The sequence below is a fragment of the Centrocercus urophasianus genome, unplaced genomic scaffold (genome assembly GCF_019232065.1).
Source record: "Centrocercus urophasianus isolate 14NV4802_14NV808 unplaced genomic scaffold, USGS_Curo_1.0 seq_10, whole genome shotgun sequence".
Classification (NCBI taxonomy): domain Eukaryota; kingdom Metazoa; phylum Chordata; class Aves; order Galliformes; family Phasianidae; genus Centrocercus; species Centrocercus urophasianus.
The window spans coordinates 56,745,219-56,764,070 of record NW_024884142.1 but is presented as its reverse complement, the minus strand read 5'-3'; the positions used below and the strand labels follow the sequence as shown (position 1 = coordinate 56,764,070).

The following is an 18,852-nucleotide window of genomic DNA, read 5'->3' as shown; positions in this document are numbered from 1 at the left end:
GGCCAAGGGAGGATGAGTCTCAAAACAGACACCTGGGTCACAGCTTTATAAATGTGAATGGCCCCTACACAAGCCTGCTGTACAAATACTGTGAAGTGCCAGTTTGACAAGGAACTATTGATGAGTACTTTTTGATATAGTTTCCCTGCCATGCATTGACCCTGATAATTGCATATAGACCATTCTCATAACAAATGTCCCAAGTGAAGCAGCAACAGAAACCCAGTGAGGCAGGAGATACATCTCGTCTGTTCCTCCTTATCCACCAGGCATAGCATTATCTTATTGAAGAAAATTAGCTTTATGTGACAAGAATTTAAATTGTTTCTCAGAAAGGCATGTGAGCATGAGATCTGGAAATGCTTACAAACAGTGCATGTCATTCTTTGTTCCCAAGCATTTTTCTGTAAATTTAGGTCAGACTGAAAGACTGGCTGAATTCTCCGTGAAACCTATTTTTGGCCAGTAACTGAGCATTAATTTGCCTTTTCTCTGTCTTCTGCAACATTAACCCTCTGCATCAGTGTGCCTCGATTTATGCCACTGAGCTCTCCAGATTTGTGCCAGGCGGACTTCAATGTCCCATGGCTGAGGGCAGTCCAGCAGCAGGGTACAGATTGCAACCCAGTCGTGTGTCACCTCCCTGGGGAGGGAGCCAGACTCATTTTCTCTCCCTGCTTTACACCCAGGCTATGTCTGCCACGACCACCTCCAGCTGCTTTCTCTCACAGTCCAGTCCTTCTGATTACTTGTAGCTTGATGTGATACTACTGACTCCAGAAACAACCTTTGCTCACCTTGGCTTATACTTGATTTTTCCATCTGTGATAAGAGTTCAAAAGCACCGGATTTTGCTACTTTTCTCTTATTAATTCTCTCAGACTCTCAATGAGGCTTTCTGCTATGTCTTTCCAAAGTGTTCAACGAGTGTGAATAACACTGAAATACAAATGCAGGCCTCTCCCATGTTCAGCATTCCCATTTAAGCTGTACCCTTCTATAGCAATGTTTCAAGTGTCTGAATTCTTCACACAGTTATGTTGTGCTGGTTAAGTTACATAATTTATTATGCTTTAAGACTTCCAGTTCCTCCTGTTTTGTCCTTTATACCGCCTTCATCAACACACAGGGGTTTACTGCGTTTGCTGCTCTGAGCTGCTGATTGTTCTTTTCCCTCTTATGACCTTAAAATGAACCTCAGTATCTCTTCTCCCTTCTTGTCCTCTTCACAGCTTGTACTTTTTTTCCTCCTTTGAACCACTTCCCTAGGGTTTGACTGTTGCCCACACTGTTTTGGCTGAGAGGGAAGAATTTAGGTCACTCTCTTTGTGTTTTTGTTTTGTTTTTTTTTCTTTGTTCACTAGATAGTTAACAGCAGAATAGCGGGGAATCATTATCCCTTTTATCAAAGAAGTCAAAGTACTCTTGGCAGTATCCTCTGCATAGCCACACATTCATCCCTGGAGTCTCTGTGTGCAAGCATCTCTCTTTCTGCCTGTTCCTTTACACCCAGCATGGTTGACTCTAAGGTGATGCTTCAGGAGCCTCCTGCACCTTCACCTTTATGCCCATTTCTTTTCTATATTTGTGCTTCATTCCCTAGGAATTCATGCTTTCTGCTTACATCCTGTTCGCTTTTTTGGAAATAAGCTTCTTGCCCCTCCAGAAAGAGGCCAGAACTATGGAAGGAGGAGCAGGAGAGCTTTGCAGTGGCTTCTCAGTGGGGCTGGGAGGCTCTGGGTTCCCCTTCAGCCTGCCTGGGCTTTTCTGCAGTGGTCAGGATCTCACTCCTTCTGTTTGGAGGGAGAAGTAAGAAAGACAAGCCTCAGGAGCCAGCCCTGGGCTCCGTGTTCCTGGGGAGCACTCACTCAGAAGGGGCCAGGCAGCAAAAGCAGCAATTTGGATTTCTTGGGCAGTCTCACATGGATAAATCTCTTTGTGGAAGGAAGAAGGGAGAAGAACAGCCATTCCTCATCAGAGCTGCCATGGAGGAGGGGGGCAATGCAGCATGTACAGAACTTTCTATTTTGCAACCTCTCTCTTCCTTTGCCCAACTCACACGCCGTCCCTGGGCATACGCCAGCTGGAGGTCAACAAAGGGAACAAAAGGAGACCAACAAAGGGAGCTTTCTGCTGGCTTTGGCAGGCAGCACCAAGAGGTTTAGGGTTTCCAAAGGTGCTGGAAGGCCACCCGGCTCCTTCAGAAGTGTCCTCAGCCTCTGCCTGCAGAAGCAGTGTGCAGCTGAAGTGCTGGCTTGCTGAGTGCCCTCCAAGTCGGTAAAAGTGCATACTTATGCAGAAAGGCTTCTCCCAGAAAGGTTGGGTTTGTTTTTGTAATCCATTGGAAAAGCCAATCCTGCTGGTTTAATAGATCTAGCTTAGTAACTGCCATGCTTGTTTACTCAAAACACCCTGCAGTGCTTGTACCTCTTTACGCTTCCTATAATGAAGCAGGGCTGGGACCGTTCCTCACATACTGTAGCAGGCACTTAGCAGGCAGGAACTCAGCTGGATCTGTGCTGCAGCCTCCCTATGCAGCAGGTGGACGTAACAATAGGGGTGAGCATAGCCCCTTGGCCATAGGTACAGCCGCTCAAAGGGTGGGGGTAGAGCCTGGTGCATAGGAGCAGGTTGGAGCTCAGCAGGGAGGCTGTGATGGTGTGTACTGTGATTCATCACTGATCTGATACCGTCAGTCACCTCGGTCATTTCTGACTAGTTGAAACTCAGCAGAAGTGATTTTACTTTGTCATATTTCTAAACTGCGTAGAATGCAAATCCATGTGGTGAATGTATAGCTGTTAAAAACCAGAAGTGTTCTTAATTGCTTTACAAGGACTTCCTTAACGTACTTAATGAACCCTCAAAACTCCATGATCATCAGCAATGTATTAGAAATTCATGGTGTATTTATGGTGCTTGTTACCTGGATTGCTGCTTGTAAATGAGAGAAGGTTGCTTCTTTCTGTTACAACAGAGAAGATTGGCAATAGAATTTTCAACTGCAATCCATTTCCTCCACTGATACTGTATCATAGAATCAAAGAATGGTTTGGGTTGGAAGGGACCTTTAAGATCATCTAGTTTAACGCCCCTGCTAAAGGCAAGGACACCTTCCTCTACACTAGGTTGCTCAAAGCCCCATCCAGCCTGGCCTTGAATGCTTCCTGGGAGGGGGCGTCCATGGCCTTGCTGAGCAACATGTTCCAGTGTCTCACCACCCTCAAGCATAAGGAAGTGACTTCAGTAGTGAGGTGACTCTAAATGTTGCATTCCTCTTTCTCCTCTTTCCACATTTTGGTATATAGTTTTCAACAGGGAAGGGTAATATGGAATCCAGAAATGTGAGAGAGCCTGAAATGAAGATAGATAAAATTCTATTGTGATTATCATAAATGTAGGTTTGCGTGGTTGTGGCTGAATATTCCGTGGTTCTTCATCTTCAGTGCTTGTGCCAACAAAATCATTATGTTGTAGGGTCAGCTTCACCTATAATCATCATTAAATTAATTTTACATGGAAAATATGATTAAAATGTGACTGCTTGTCACTGTGCTCCAGTCCAGAAAGTCACTGTGCTGCCGATAAAGTTATCTGAATTACTGGCATCTTTTAGTTCTACCATATCATGTTTCCTTACAAAAAGGTTTTGCTTTCACCTCCAAAATATTTGTTATTTCAATTCATTTGCCCATGAAACTGCATTTTGCAAGCACTGTGTAGGACTCAAGTGTCACTTTCCAGCTAACACTCCCACGTCCTCACATGGTTTGAGGCTTTATTGCAGAGCATTTCCCCTTCCCAGTAACAAGAGTCTGCTTACAGCTGGGTGTTTTCTGTGGTTGTTGCTGTAATGTTTTTAACAGGTTTATTTCTGTTGTGTCTGGTTGTATGAAAAGTGTCCAGCAAAACAGATGAATTCTTAAGATATGTGTGCTTCCTTAGATTCATGGAACGTGTGATGAGCAGCCTGGGCTGGTCCATGGCTGTTTACATCCTGGTCCGGCCAGCAGTGCCCTGGACTGGGACTCAGGAAGACCACAATTTCCTTTTTGGTTCTGCAGCTGATTTCCCGTATTTCCCAATGCAAATCATTTCATTTCAGTGCATCCTCTTCTTCTATGTCTGACTCAGATACACTGTGAACTTTCCCTTACTCTATACAGAGCGTTTACTAGAATACGGATCTTGTTTTGTAGGCAAGTAGCCCAAGTCATTCTGCAGTAGACACTAAATACGTGCTAAAAGCTGAATAATATATGCAATAACAAAGCATGCTTAGAAAATGGAACAATAGAAAAGGTCTTTTTGGGCAAACATTTGTCAGGAAAAATTTGCCCGTGATTCCACTACCTGTCATTTCCTGTTCCTGGATTTATTCTGCATTAGTTGTTTCTAGACTTTCCAGAGCCTTAAGTGTAGAGAAAAGCTCTCTTTTTACTTGGCATGTTCCTCTGACTTTGGCAACGCCAACTTTGATAGCATTGTCATTCATTATTACCACAAGACTTTTAACATCTCAAATTGTGGACTATTGGCATCGTGAAAGTTCGGGCAGTGAGAGCCAGTCGCTTAGGAAAGAGAAAGCTCTCTTTCACAGTTGCCAAGGTAATTGTCAGCAATGATAAAGTCAGAGCACTGATGATCTTAGATCACAGCTGTCTGTTTTTAACATAGACGATAGTCAAACCAAGGGGGAAAAAAAGCTATTTTCAGAAGCTGTGGTTATTGCTTTATATCCCTGTCAACATTCATTTTCCATTTCTTCTGCAAATTGGATTCATTTTCCGACATTTGAAATCAAGCATAAGCAGCTAGCATAGAGAGGTCGTGGAAGGTAGTGCTGGGATTCCAAGGGACACCTTGTCTTTCTTTAATGCAACAGGAACAAGGGAATGGCTCTTCCCTGGTCCCATCTGGATTAGAAGGGTGAAAGGAAATGTCTGGTGACTTTGTCCCCCTTCCAGAAAGTGTTCTCGTTCAGGGGAAGTGAGTGGGAGATTCATAGTTTACCTGGTGCCTTTGCAACAGACAAACCTAGAATTTACTAGGAACTGATCTAGGCCCTCTTGACAGGGAAATGAAGTATTTCAAGAGTAAGTTGCCAAGTGCAGTCCTCTTTAAACACTTGCATTGGGAGGGGGGCATATTTTCCAAAAAGTGCGAACTTTGGGTACAGTTATTGCACCTTTAAAGATACAGAAAATTTCAGTCTGACTTTTGTGGTAAGACATTTAGGGGTATGATTTTTTATTTATTTATTTTTTTTTTTTCATTTTTCAGCCACTGACATAAAATACCACTGCAAAAAATATTCCAAAACTTTTCAGGGGATTTTTGCTGTGGAAAGCGCTAGCACAAGAAGCCCTTTGTTTCACAGGAGTATCCAAACCTGTGGTGAAGTCTTGCTCCTGTTTTTTTCCCCAGACAGGTGCCACAAGCTCTTTGACATTTGTGGAGCAGATGGGATGTCATTTTAACCTTGTATCTGATTGACAGAACCTTAATTACTCTCTTTACATGCCCTGCCTCAGAAAGCATGGGTCATGGGATTGTGGAGAGAGCTTTTTCCTCATAAGCAATGCACTTATCTGGTGTACCACTGGATGAGAAGTGGGAGCCGTGTTGTGAACTGGCCTGAAAAGACTCTGTGGATTAATAGTCCAGGGAAATAATTACTCGTTGCTGAATTTTCTGTTCTGGCTAGTTGGTCACTTGCTGTTGGCTTGGATTTCATACATTACATTATGCATAGACGCAGGTGTTACTGTGTTACCCAGGTGTTACTGTAAGCATATGTTCTTATATAAATTGGAGTCTTGTCTCTTTATGCAGTTGCATAATGATGTATGTAGTTGAATATGTGTAGAATGCGTGAAGATGTTTTTGCCATGTTGTCTCAGGGCTTTGTGAACGATACATCTCTCCTTGTTTCTTCACTCTTCACAGCTCCCAGAGGTTTGACTTAGCCAATATCTAGTTTGGAGATTCCAAGCTCAGTGGGATCTGACTTTCAAAAGCCTTGTGCCTGTGGAAGTCTCAGAGAAGAAAGTAGCTGTCCTAAACATTTCTGCAAATCTCAGTACACACTGGCATCATGCTTAAGTCCTGGATGTAATGCAGAATAACTGTTTTGTGTGCAGCTTCTGCTAAAGGTTGTACCCTCCCTTGCAGGTCTGATTTATACAAGATAACCACATTTGCAATGTGCTTTCAGCATTGAAGTCCCAACAGATAGCTATTTTTCCCCCAGCATTGCTTCTGTGAAGAAGCCAGGCAATGATTTCACTTTTGGAAAGGCACTTAGGCTGTATTTTATGGCAACTGTCATTCACTAAGACCAAGAGGGGTAGGAACACCCAAAGAAACATTTAATGCATTTCAGTTGGAGTGTAAATGAACGAACAAAACCCTTGCCCTTGGGCAGCTGTAATTTCTAGGATTATTCCTATGAAGCATATTGAGTTTGAGATTCTTGGCTTCCTTGTGCAGCAGCCTGTCCCTCTGGCAACTGTCATCCTCAATCATATCAGTTACACACTGCCACAGCCACTCAAACATCTCGTGCAAATGGTAATATTAAATGCAGGCCAGGTGGTAGCAAGCTCACGGATAGATCTTCTGGTTGGTATCAATATCAGAGGATTTCCAGTTCTCCAGGCACTATTAGTCATTTCTGTGGCACTGGTATACAAAACATAAATGCCATTTATGGTGTCCTTGATACCTAGGCTTTAATTCAGCAAAATGCATAAATTGTGGCATTGTATGCTTGCTTTTTGGCATTAATTGCATTCAGATATTCTTTTGAATAAATGCTGGCCGCTGTACATAGAGCTTTCACAGACTGGTCTGAAAGAATTAAAACAAACAAAAGAAAGTATTAAAATAAACAAAAAGAGTGGAAGGAATCTTAGGAGGTTGTTTAGCCTGCTTCAAGCACCAGAGCAGATTCAGTTGTACCAAAATGATTGCTGGGAGGCTCTCAAGAACAGGTCAGGCAGTGATGAAGATTCTACACTGACCCCAGGCAATCACTTTTCTACTGTGTGCAAGAATCCTGCTGTTGGAAAACTTTTTCTGGCATTTAACCTAACATCGCTCCTGCTGCAATTAAACCTGCTCATTCTTGCCCTGTCCCCGACAGATAGACAAGAGTATTCTTCTTAGCAGCGGAAACTTTTACATACTTGAAAATTGCCCTATTCTCTGGCAATTTTCTTCTGTTTAGGCAATGGCATCCCAGCCCTTTCAATCTCTGCCCATAAACCCCTCGTTCATGTGCCTGCCCTTTACATTTTCTTCAATTAGCCCGTGTCTGCCTTGATGCCTGGCGTGTACTGGGTGTAAGCATGACCCAGAACAGCAGCTGGTGAGCACAGCCAGGGTTGTATGTTCCATTGGTTGCACTGGGCATGGCCTACTGTGAAACGCTGCTCCACAATAAGATGAAATGTTTGATTCATGTTCCATGGTGATTTTTGAGCTCTCTGAGCTTTCTTTTGTCTGTAAATTTAGTGAGCATGTACCAGCCAAGCTGTTAATTAAAATATTGAAGAACAGATCCCCCACAAAACTCCGCTCAGTATATTCTTTCACTTTGGCCTCAGACTACTGGAAACTAATCTCTGAAAGTGTGTTTTCAACCAATTGTGTGTGACTTTATAACGGTATTGGCTGATTGGGTTGAATAAAGTAGAAATCTTATTAAATTCAATATGTATTTCAGCTGCTGCTACTTCTCATCCAGTACCAATTATCTTCCAAGGAAGGAAATAAGATTGATTTGACACAATTTATTCTTGACAAATCCATTTGGATTTTTTAAACTCTTACAGGAAAGTAGGATAGAAAAAAACTTTATAGAACGTGTGTCTTTCCTGGGATGTTCTAGCCCTTCCCTCAGCCTTCCCAAGCTTTCCTGTTCCTGGGTTCTCCCTTTCGTAACTACAGTGAAAGAGAGAAAACACAGGAGGGAGGCAGCAGTCGTTATTGCTGCCAAGATCTTTGTATCTCAAAGCCATGTCAGGGCACTGGTGGGTAAATGTGAGCATATGAAGCTCATTTGAAACCATTAGGCACACTATGTAGCCTCTAATACTTCTTAGTTCTTTGACACCAACATGAATTTTCTGTCACATGTAGAGCCTGTTACAGTCATTTCTTACACAGCTCATCGAACTTTTTTTTGTTTTTTTTACCAGCATATGGACAGTCTTGGAAATAATAAGTACTAAATTATTTTAAAAACAGCTTCTGTCCTGCTAAAGTCTTTGGATGCATTTGAACTTGTCAGATATCAGAATAATGTGTATGGTTGGGAGTGCCACAAACAACTGGGTCCTGATCTCTTGTCTCAGTTCCTTTCTGACTGTGACAAACATGAACTGGGCAAGTACAGGCATCAGAAGGCATAAGCTTAAGTAATGTTAGATACGCTGAAAGCTGTTCTAAGGAACTATACAAGAGAAGAATTACATTTAATTTCCAACATGAGAAGTCCATGTCTGTTAGTGTGATGTTACCTAGAGAATGCGAAGGAATAAAAAAAAGGCATTGCAGCATTTGGAGAATGCTTTTAGGTGGTAAAGAATTTGTCTGACAAGTCAAAAAGCAGTCTTCTCTTAATGTCTGCTCGTGCCATTTACATATTAAAAATAAATAACACTAAAAAAATCACATATAAGAAGCACATAAGAAACATTTTTATCTGCAGGACTTTTCAGTTTCTATTTACAGAAATTAAAAGCTGGTGAGTAATGAAAATCATCTACATGAGGCCCAATACTTCGCTGGTATCTTATCACATTCTTACGTATACACTAAATGTCACATATGTAATCAAGGTTAGCAGAGAAATTTTAAGCAAATATGAGAAACTTAGAGGCTGCATAGGCTTTTCAGTCTTCTTAGGCAATTGCTCAGTTAGCAGGAACCTTGAAATTACTCATTAAGATCACCCAAACTCATGTATGTAGCTGCAAGCCACGTGAAATTAAGTCATGGATTGTATCTAGCCCAGAACCTCTTGGGCTCACTACCCTTGTTGCTACCTTCTCAGTGGTGGAGATGGTAAATAATACACAGTGACTGCAGAAGGTCACCTGAATTGCCCCAAAGACAGTGTGTTACAAGTGCTATTTCTCATATTCCCTTCACCAAAACAGTGCATTTCTTTCATTCCTTTTAGTCTACTTTTACATATTTTTGTCCTCAATGACAAGTAGGGATGATTTCTAAAATGACCAGAGCTTCTTTTGTATACACAAATAATGTCATAGTTTTAGAAGCCAACGTTTCAGGGCCTAAAAACACATACTTTTATCTCACTGCCCTGAGTTACACCCTCCTGAGATTTCTTCAGCAGACTAATCTTCCCCCTGGTGTGTACACACCCTCATGCTTGCAGATAATCACTGCATCCTCTTCAGACCCTTTAGCATTCATCTAGCCAAGGGATGGCTGTTTGCTTAAATCTGTTTTCATAAATTACATCTTCCAGCAGAAGTCAGAGGAACGTGTGATGCAATTCTGGGATTAAGTGCATCAATAACTTCTAAAAATCCAAATTACAATTAATTTTTGCTAGGCATGATTTGCCCTTGCCTGAACTGAACTGCAGGAGTATCTTTGGCCATCTTCAAACAGAATTGCCTAATTATTAAACCCTTGCAAATGAAGATTCATTTTTTCTGAGAACTAGCGATACCAGCCTACTCCAGATGTACTTAAATAAAATGACTTCCTTGTAAAACTTCATCAGCACGGAGCCAATGTAAGTAGCTCATTGCCCTTGAGGGCTGTTGTATCATCATCCATGCAGTTGCTTGAGTTGTGGAGGGTAAATTCCTCCCACTCTCGCCACCACAGAAACAATAATCTTTCTGTTCACAAACTTCCCAAAATATTTATTGAGAGAATAGCTTGGAGGTATGTTTTCAGCAATGCCTTAGCCTGTTTTCACTTGTCTCTCTCTCTCTCTTTTTTTTTTTTGTTAATTACATTTTGGAAGTGGGTTGGCCAGTGCTTAAAAGCTGCAGTTTCAAATGGACAGCTTCTCTTAACTTTAATTAGTTTGACAGGCACCTCTGCCTCCCAGCTGGGCTGCCCTAACTGGAAGCAGCTGCTCTCTGGCATTTCTCTGCCTTAGTGTGGTACAGAAATAATGAGCATCCTGTGTCCCTTCTGTGTATATATAGAGGGAAAATGCAGAGAACTTCAGGTGTGTCTGTGTGTGGGAGATGTCTCTCTTCTTTCTTTAGTCGTGAAATTTCATGAAAATTTACAAAGTGAAATATTTGGTGCGTCATTTACAGTTGAGGGAAGACAAAACATCCAGGTCATATATGATTCTCCACTTCCTTGCTAATTCTCGTTAGTGAGCACAGGGCAGGTTTTAGTTTATTTTTCCATGGCAATTTCAAACTGATTTGGGAGAGAGGGGTCTGAATCACTGTACAGCTCAGCCCACAAGGCAATGAAAAGAAAGGCTGTGTCAGAAGAGCATGGGCTCTGGGGATCAGGCCCCTGCCTGTGCTTACAGCCACAGCTGAAACGAATACTTATCATCTTGACTGCATTGTCACAGTCTTGTGAATGCCCCTGACTTCCTCGCCAGCTTGGTGTTTTATTTAACAAACTACCACCTGGACCCAGGTGATGTGAAGCCCTCAATTTGTTGCTGTTATTTTAATAATGTAAATGTAAAATCCAGCTTTTATTTTCCAATAGAAGTAGTAAAAAGTGACTAAGTGCACCGTGATGACTCAGACAATTAAAGCTAAGGCACTCCAAAAGTATTACTTTAAAAATTCCATTACATTTAAATTAAAGCATAATTTTCCTGACATCTGCAAATTTTTGAATACTTGTTATTACAGAAACTGCAACTGGTAATACAGCTGGTTGCCTGCTGCTCACTAGCCAGCTGCTGTTTGCTTTCCCATAAATTATCTCTTAATTTAGGTGTCTGGGCTCCCTGGGTGGTGCACAGGCCAGTGAACCTAAGGGTACAACTCCAAGATAGGAGAACACCCATGTTTTGCTCAGATCCTGTATGCAGGAGCTCCAGCAGGAAAGCATTTAAAAGGAAAGATGGGAGAGCTGTTTAGACAGTGTGAAAAGACTGAGTGCTTTGCATTTGTCAGAGACTGATAACGCGTACCTGAGCTGTTTTTAGGGATGGCAGTAAGAGAAGCTCTGACAATAGAGCTGTTCTAGCAGTCCTTGAAAAAAGAGGTTGAAGTGAGCATGTTTGGTAGGGAGAATCAACCCTAGACTGACGCTATCTGTGAGCAAGCATCAAATAACTGCACTGGCTACCAGCCTATTTTTATCTGTGGCTGGCTGAGATCATCAGGAAGATTTTGTGTGTGTGTGTTGTCTTTTTTGTTGATGTTTCTGTATAAAGTAAGTTCACCTACTCCTTCACTGATGATATATCTGGGTGACCTGGCAGGTAGGCTTAAAAAGTACAAAGTCTGAGCTGAGTGCTGAGTCCCTGTGGGAGTGTGAGTCTGGCTTTCGGTGGGGTGTGCTGCTGCTTCTTCAGACGGGTGCTGGGTTAACCCTCAAAGAAGCAATTAAGTAAATCGTTTGTGGTTTGTTAAGGTTGGGACAGGATTTAGCTGGTAAATAGGAGAATGGGTGCTCAGTGAAGTGTGTGGAAGCACATGCTGGAGGACTTTGGTGTAAGTGATCTGTTCTAGAAGAGAAAATAGTCTTTTTTCTTTTATTGCAAGTCTCTGCTATTGGCACATTTGTGTCATGTTGACTTTGGTGCAAAATTTTGCCAAGGGCAGCTCTGTACATTTTTATCTCTTTCCTGTTACGAAGCAGATACATATATATATATATATATATATATATATATATATATTCCTTAAGACCTGTATTTGCATTTCATAATTAAGTCCCTTTATAGCAGATGTTAGCGGGTTTTGTTTTTCAGGAAGAACACTTCCTGAAAAACGTATTACTCTGAGGAAAGATATTTTCCCTTTGAAAGGGAGAGGCACTAAGCCTCTCCGAGGTGTATCCATTCTCACCTCAGCAATCTGAGCTGGTCCCAAGGAGACAGTCCCACAGCAGGCCGGCGTCTGCACACTCCTCTCACCTTGTTACAGCTGCCCCAGCATGCTACTTGGGTTAGCACTGAGCATCTCTGAAGTGCACAGCTAGCCCACACCACTAGCTTGTACCTTATTCTTGGTTTTATCGTGTGCTTTAGCATGAGATCATCAGGTTCCTTTTCATTAGCAGATTGCTAAGAGCTTTAACAAAGGAGTCAGAGGACTCCGTGTTTGGAAAAAGGAGAGCCTAGGCCTTATTCCCACTTCTAAGACTTGCTTTTTCTCCTTTTCTTTCATTTCCCTAATTCTAAAGTAATTTGAGATAAGAGCAGCCAAAGGACGCAGAGCTAAATAGTTTTGTCTGTGTGGATTTTGTAAGTCTCCTACAGAGAAAAAAAAAAAAAAAAAGATTTGTATGCATCTTTTGTAGCAGATGCTTACAAAATACTGCAAGAAGTTGGGTAAGCTCCTGTGAAGTACAGTTTAGAGACAGCCCCCAGACATCCCAAAGGATGCTGAGCTGCTGTCTGAAAAGTTAATTAGGGCTGATAGAGCTTTTTGTATAAAGTGCTGCAAAAATACTAGTAGAAAATGAATGTTGTATAAATGGTGACAGGAAGTAATCTCCAAAGTATCAAAGGTGTCTTTGCTATGCCACTTGAAAAGGGAGAATGCTGGGTTTGGGTGGAGAAGGCAGAAGCAACTAATATGAAATGCGAGAGTCCTGGTACGTTTTGGGAATTGTCCAAACAGCACCCAGCATAAAGGGAGGTGGATGGAGCACTGATCTGTGGGTGGCTTTGGGGTGGCAAGCTGTGCTTGAGGCAGGAGCGATTAGGGTCCCTGGGGTGAGCACCATGCCTCACAGTAACACTGTGCCCTGTGCAGTGGAAGGCAGTCAGGCAGGATGTGAGGCCTTTGTGGAGCACCTCTGTGCGCAGGAATAGAGGATGTGAGCCCTTCCGTTTCCCTGTGACTCAGGAGGTACCTTTCCAGAAGGGCTGTAGTGGTTGCTGTGCACGAGGCTTAGATTTCTTTTCCTTATGAATTGTCTTTCAGATTCACACCCACTGTTATTGAAGCCTGCCATGCTGAGCTGTATTCATGTATCTACAGAGTACAGTATCAGCCCTAAGTGCTAGGACTGCTGGAATGACTTCCCTGGGTGTGCATCTCTTTCTTCTTATTTTTTTAACCTAGTAGGGTTTAGACGTCCAGGGGAATGGTGGGTCTGGTGTGACATGGAGAGCTCTGACTTTGACCAGAATGAAGTGATTCATTGTTTGTAACTGTTTTCTACTGATAGCAGTATACAGCCTGAACTCCATCTGGTTTGTGTTGGTTATATCAGCCTACTGCTCCAGCTGCATGGCACGATGCTCCAGGTCGTCAGGGGCCAATACGTGGGGAGCTGATCACTCAGCTCTGAAGTGAAATGGTGGTTTCCGACTGCACAGCAAAGAGTAGCTAAACTAAATACTTTCTGTATTAAAGCACTGCTTTTTAAATTGGGTATATTTTCCACCATTTCCTGACTGGCAGAGAATGCTGAAACTTAACCACTTCAAGAACATAGGAATAAGTAGCAGTGAGATGTGGAAATGCACACAGTAGACCTAACCCTTATAATTTTCATCTGTATATACCAAGGGTACCTGATGTGGAACAATGGCTTGTTTGCTGATGGCTGGGTGTGCAGGACTTGTCCTGCCCTAGAGCAGAGCTGTTCTGGAAGGGCTACCAGCATGCCTGCTGTGATGGGGGACAAGAAGATTAAACAAACAAACAAACGAAAAAACGTGTTATAGTGTGGATCCTATGCCTTTATGGGATGGAGTGTGCAGCTGGTAAGGGTTGTAGTTCAAATTAAAGGCTGCAATGTGAAACTGTGTGTTTCAATTTATGAACTCTGCCATGGGTGAATAGGGAAAGGTTTGGAAGGAGATACAATCACTGCTAGTAGCGTGTTGCATTGTAATTAGCTTGTGTTAAGGCAGTTCCATGGCTTTTGTGGGTCACCTGTAGGGACTACCTGGAATTTTAATTTCTCCCTTTCCCTGCTCCTATGCTCTGTGCAGAAAACTGTTTGTTTATTTCTCTGAAGCTTTGATGTTCCTATTTAGACCTGATATGCTAGGCAGGGTGACGGTACTGAGAAGCCTGTGTTTTATTTGTACACACAGAGATAATTGCCAGGCCTCTGAGCAGGAAGTCACTGCTGCCAAGCCATTTCCAGGCACCCACAAAGCCCAGTGACCACTGCGCTGTAGGGCATGACCCACTTCCCAGGGCAGCCTGGTTTCCTCCTGGCTTCTTCCTTGTAGTTTATAATTGACAGCAAGGTTGTTTGTGGTGTAGATTTCCTGGATTAAGTCTTTTACGTGACTGCCAGCAGTCACAATCATTTGCTTTGGATGACATGCCATCTTTTCTGGTTTGTTTTGATAGATATTTTGTGTTGCTGAAACCATTGCCATGCTTTGTGACACTGGTGAGGTGGTTGCTTTGGGACAGGAAGATGCTGATCCTTCCTCTGAAGGGCACAGAGGTTTGCGCGCAAGGCTTACACTCATAAGGGTTGACAAAGATAGCACGGCCTTGTGAAGGCTATTTCCCTAAGCCTGCAATAAAGAAAAGAAGACAAGTTCCTGTAGGACTGCCTTACCTTGGAGCAGGGGTCCTGCTCTGCCTAGCCCTCTGGCAGCAGGTCCATCTGGCTTGGATATAGCAGGCTGCTTTCTGCATTGGCTAATCCTGTCTGGTGTGTAGGTGCAGGGAACTCTCATTACTTACACACCCACATACAGATGATGGCATGATAGATAGCAGGATAAAAAAAATCACAGAATCACAGACAACTGACTGGATTTATTTCTGCCCAGTAGTGTAAATAGATGCAGTACAACAAGCTTCTTGAACATGGTGTTCTGTGGGCACTTGTGATACCGTCTGGGTAGCTACAGATAAAAATGGAAATGAAAACTGAATTCTAATTTACTAAGCTGAAATAAATCTGTAATTAATTAGTAGTAGTTGTAAACAAACTAAATCCTGCTGCCTGGGCTGCTGTCAGAACAGGGCTTCAAAACTCTCGATGTATCTGGATTCCTGCTTGTTTGAGAAACCTCATGCTTTTGGAGGAGCTGATTTGTAAAGTGCCACTTGGATTTATCGCTGTAAGACACTGGCATCATTGAAATGGAGGAAATCTAAAATGGGTGGGCGATATGAAGGAAGGAGAGCAGAGAAGTACTTACTGAATCTTGGGGACAGTGGCGTCTTATGAATGCCTGAAGATGAATTGCAATAGGTGCTGTAATTGCAAGGCCATGGAGGATGATAGCTATCGTAACTTGGATTTGTTGCGATTGGCTCAAGAGAACTTCTTTCTTAAAGAAACTGCTCTTGAAGGTAAGCGATTTAGCAAGAGGTCTTCTTCATCTCCCTTTTTAAAATCAAAGGCTCTGACTCTCAGAGATGTTGAAGTCAACTGGCCGAGGGAAGACTGCCACTGCCATGCATCACACTGTGCTAGTGACAGTTGCTGCCTCCGCAAAAAAGAGTGACCTCATGGCTCAGGAAGCAGCTCTGGGATCACCATGGCTCATACCCGGTTCCTGTACCTGTACTACAAGGCTCAGAAGCACAGTACTCAGGGCTGGCTCCCGCAACTTGTTGAGTCATCTCTGCATGGGAGCAATGACCTCCACTGGCAGGGAGGTGCCGGGCATTGGGAACACTGCCCACTGTGCCTATTTGATCTAATCACTGCTGTGAGTCACAACAGTGAGGTTTGGTAGATGTTGTGCTGCAGCTTGCTTTTTTAAAACGTGCTTCCAAAATACAAGAAAGAGCAGCATATGCGGAACAGTGTATACAACAGGTGCCCCGGTCGCTTAAATATTGAGATGAACACTGTGCTTTGCTCAGATACTTTGCAGGTAGGCTGGCATTGCTGCTGTATTTGGTTCAGCATGGATCTAAAATAGTCAGTACGTAAATTACCCCAACTAATTAAACCAGTTTGGTGTTATGCTAGTGCAGAGAGACTGAACTGGCACGCCTTATCCTCATGCTTCACAGGCTTTTAGGCACATACAATTGAAAGGTCAATTAGCAGGGGTTTTATTTTCTATTTGGGGCTTTTGTTATTTCTTACTGCCAGTAGGTAGTATGACAAGTTACACTGTGTATGTCCTATATGGGTATTCTAATGTGTACACTATTAAAGGTTTCCTTGTCACTTTCTCTTGGCATAATTCTCTTTTAGATTTTCCCTGTGTGCACTGTTTCCAACTCCAGCAATAGCTGTTCTAACACAGTGCTTAGTCTACATCCTTGTTTTGCACAGCAGCTGCTGAGAAAGGAGGCATGGGAGAAGAAGTCATTGAGAGCAGCCCTTCAAAGAAGGACTTGGAGGTCCTGATGGACGAAAAGCTGGACATGAAACCAGCAGTGTGTGCTTGCAGCCCAGAAGGCCAACTATATTGTGGGCTGCAGGAAGAGGAAGGTAATTGTCCCCTTCTCCTCTGAGCTTGTGAGGCTCCATCTAGAGTACTGAGTTCAGGCCTGGGGTCCCCAGAACAAGAAGGATGTGGAGCTGTTGGAATGGGTCCAAAGAAGCACCTTTCCTACGAAGAAAGGCTGAAAGAGCTGGGCTTGATCAGATTGGAGAAGACTCCAGGGGCACCTCATTGAGGCCTTACAGTACTTAGAGGGAGCTTATAAGCAGAAGGAAGACTGACTTCTTACACAGTCCAGTAGTGATAGGACAAGGGGGGAATGGTTAAAACTAAACGATGGTTAGATGTTAGGAAGAAATTCTTCATTCACAGTGTGGTGAGATACTGGCACAGGCAACCCAGAGAAGCTGTGGGTGCCCCATCCCTGGAGGCGTTCAAAGCCAGGCTGGATGGGTCCCAGGGCAGCCTGATTTAGTGGTTGGCAAACGTGCCTATGGCAGTTCTAACAGGCAGTTGGAACTCAATGATCTTTAATGTCCTTTCCAACTCAAGTCATTCTATGATTTCAATGAGCTTTTTCCACTAGCAGGCTGCTCCACACAGCAAAGCAGGCAATGGTAGCTTTGAGGGCAGAAAAGGAGCATGAGAAGAAAAGTAGAGAGAAAGCGAGGAGCACGTAGGCACGCCGCTGTTCCTTCATGCTTTCTCTAGAACTATTTTGGTCCCGTTAGCAGATGGTGTCATTTGTTGCTCCGGTTCTCCTGGGCTGGAGAGTGAGCACAGCTGGAGGGACGCTGGGGATGCTGCAGGCCACCCTGAAACGGGAGTGCTCTGAATGCTTAGCCAATGCGTGACAGCTGCACACCCACTGATAGCACAACCTTTTTTTTTTCCCCTGCGCAGACAGGTGCTTCCAGTAAATACCATCCCGAACGGGCAGCTTTTCAAGAGCAGCCAACAATTTCCAAGCGTAACGATGCACGCCAGAGCTGAGAGCTGGCTCGGGCAGAGAGCCGCCCTCGCTGGGTACGGGGCCGTGGCAGGTCCGGAGCTGCATCGCATGCCTGCGGGCTCAGCCCCGGGCCCCACGGTGCTGCGATTGAACGTGCCGTCCCAAACGCGCCTGTGTGCCTGCACGGGCAAGAGACTGTTGGCTAAGAAGTGGGAGCTGCCTGTAATTAATGACTATTTAATTTCATTATAATACGGGGGAGGGGAAGTAGCGCGAAACAGGAGGTTTGCATGGGGGCAACGCTTCTACGCCTTCCCCGAGGAGCACCGTGCCTCACGCACAACCGCTGCCAGGTTACCTTCCCCAGGTAGCACGGCATTGCCCCCGGGCAGCGGCCGCAGGTGTGCCCGGACGGCCCTCCCGCAGCACGCCTGGCCGCGGGACCCCTCAGCGGCCATGCGCAGCGGGCGAGCCCGGGGGCGGGCGGGAGGAGGGGCCTGGCCGCCGCGCCGGCAGCGCCGGCCGCCTGGTGCCGGGCGGAAAGTTTGAGGGCCGGTAGGCGGCGGGGCGGCGGCATGGCGGGGCGGGGCGGCCCGGCGGCGGACAGCCGGTGCTGATCGGCGGCGGGACCGGGATGGAGGGGGAGCGGGGCCCGGGCGGCCCGGCGGAGAGCGGCCCCTCGGAGGCGTTCGCGCAGCTGTGGGCCGACGTGATGGGCATTCTGGTGAGTGCGGCTCCGCCGCGGATCCCCGCGACACCTGCCGCTCCTGGCCCGTGTGTCGCGGTCGCTCTGCTCCGCTCCGCGCGGCGCGGTCGGAAAGTTGCGCGGCTCCGCCGGCCGCTCGCGTCGCGCTCCGGGGAAAGCCGAGCGCGGAGCTGTGCTCCCGGAGCCGGCGGGCGCCGAGCGGAGCAAGCCGATCAATGGGGCCATTGTGCCCTGAGAGGCTGCGGCCGCGGGGCACCCGGGGAGTGCGAGCGGCCGAGCGGTCGTTGCTACGTGCGGGGGGCGAGTGCAGTGCCCGAGTTAGGTGCGGGGCCAGAAACAAGTGCTGACGTTGTGTAGGTGCTGCTGCTGGCGGCCTTCCAGAGGTCCGGAGCGGGGCGGCCGGCACGGAGTCCTGCTTGTCCGCTTTGAGAGCAAATGGGCTGTTCCGGTGTGCTTCACTTTCTGCTTTGAACCACCAACTAGTAGATACTAAAGGGTACGAAGAGAAATCCAGTATGGAAAACTGCTCTGGAATGTAGTCAATGGTAAACAAGTGGGATCCAATCAGAAGTTGCACTGAATTTAACAAAGAGTTAACATTGTATGCTGCTTTTTTTCTTTTTTTTTTTCTTTTTTTTTTTCTTTTTTTTTTTCTTTTTT

General features: G+C 44.8%; 1 protein-coding gene across 3 annotated transcripts in view; it reads left to right on the top strand.

Moving 5' to 3' along the window:
* Window positions 1-18,852, top strand: part of LOC122172003 (SAM and SH3 domain-containing protein 1-like) — a 520,342-nt gene that overhangs the window by 379,935 nt on the left and 121,555 nt on the right. Inside the window, exon 1 of one of the 3 annotated variants that reach the window (XM_042839981.1) lies at window positions 18,134-18,210. The exons of the other annotated variants lie outside the window; for them this stretch is intronic. Coding sequence (XP_042695915.1) covers window positions 18,199-18,210 — 12 coding nt within the window. The 5' untranslated portion in view covers window positions 18,134-18,198. Of the gene's footprint in view, window positions 1-18,133; window positions 18,211-18,852 lie in introns of those variants that run through there. 3 annotated transcript variants of the gene reach the window in all.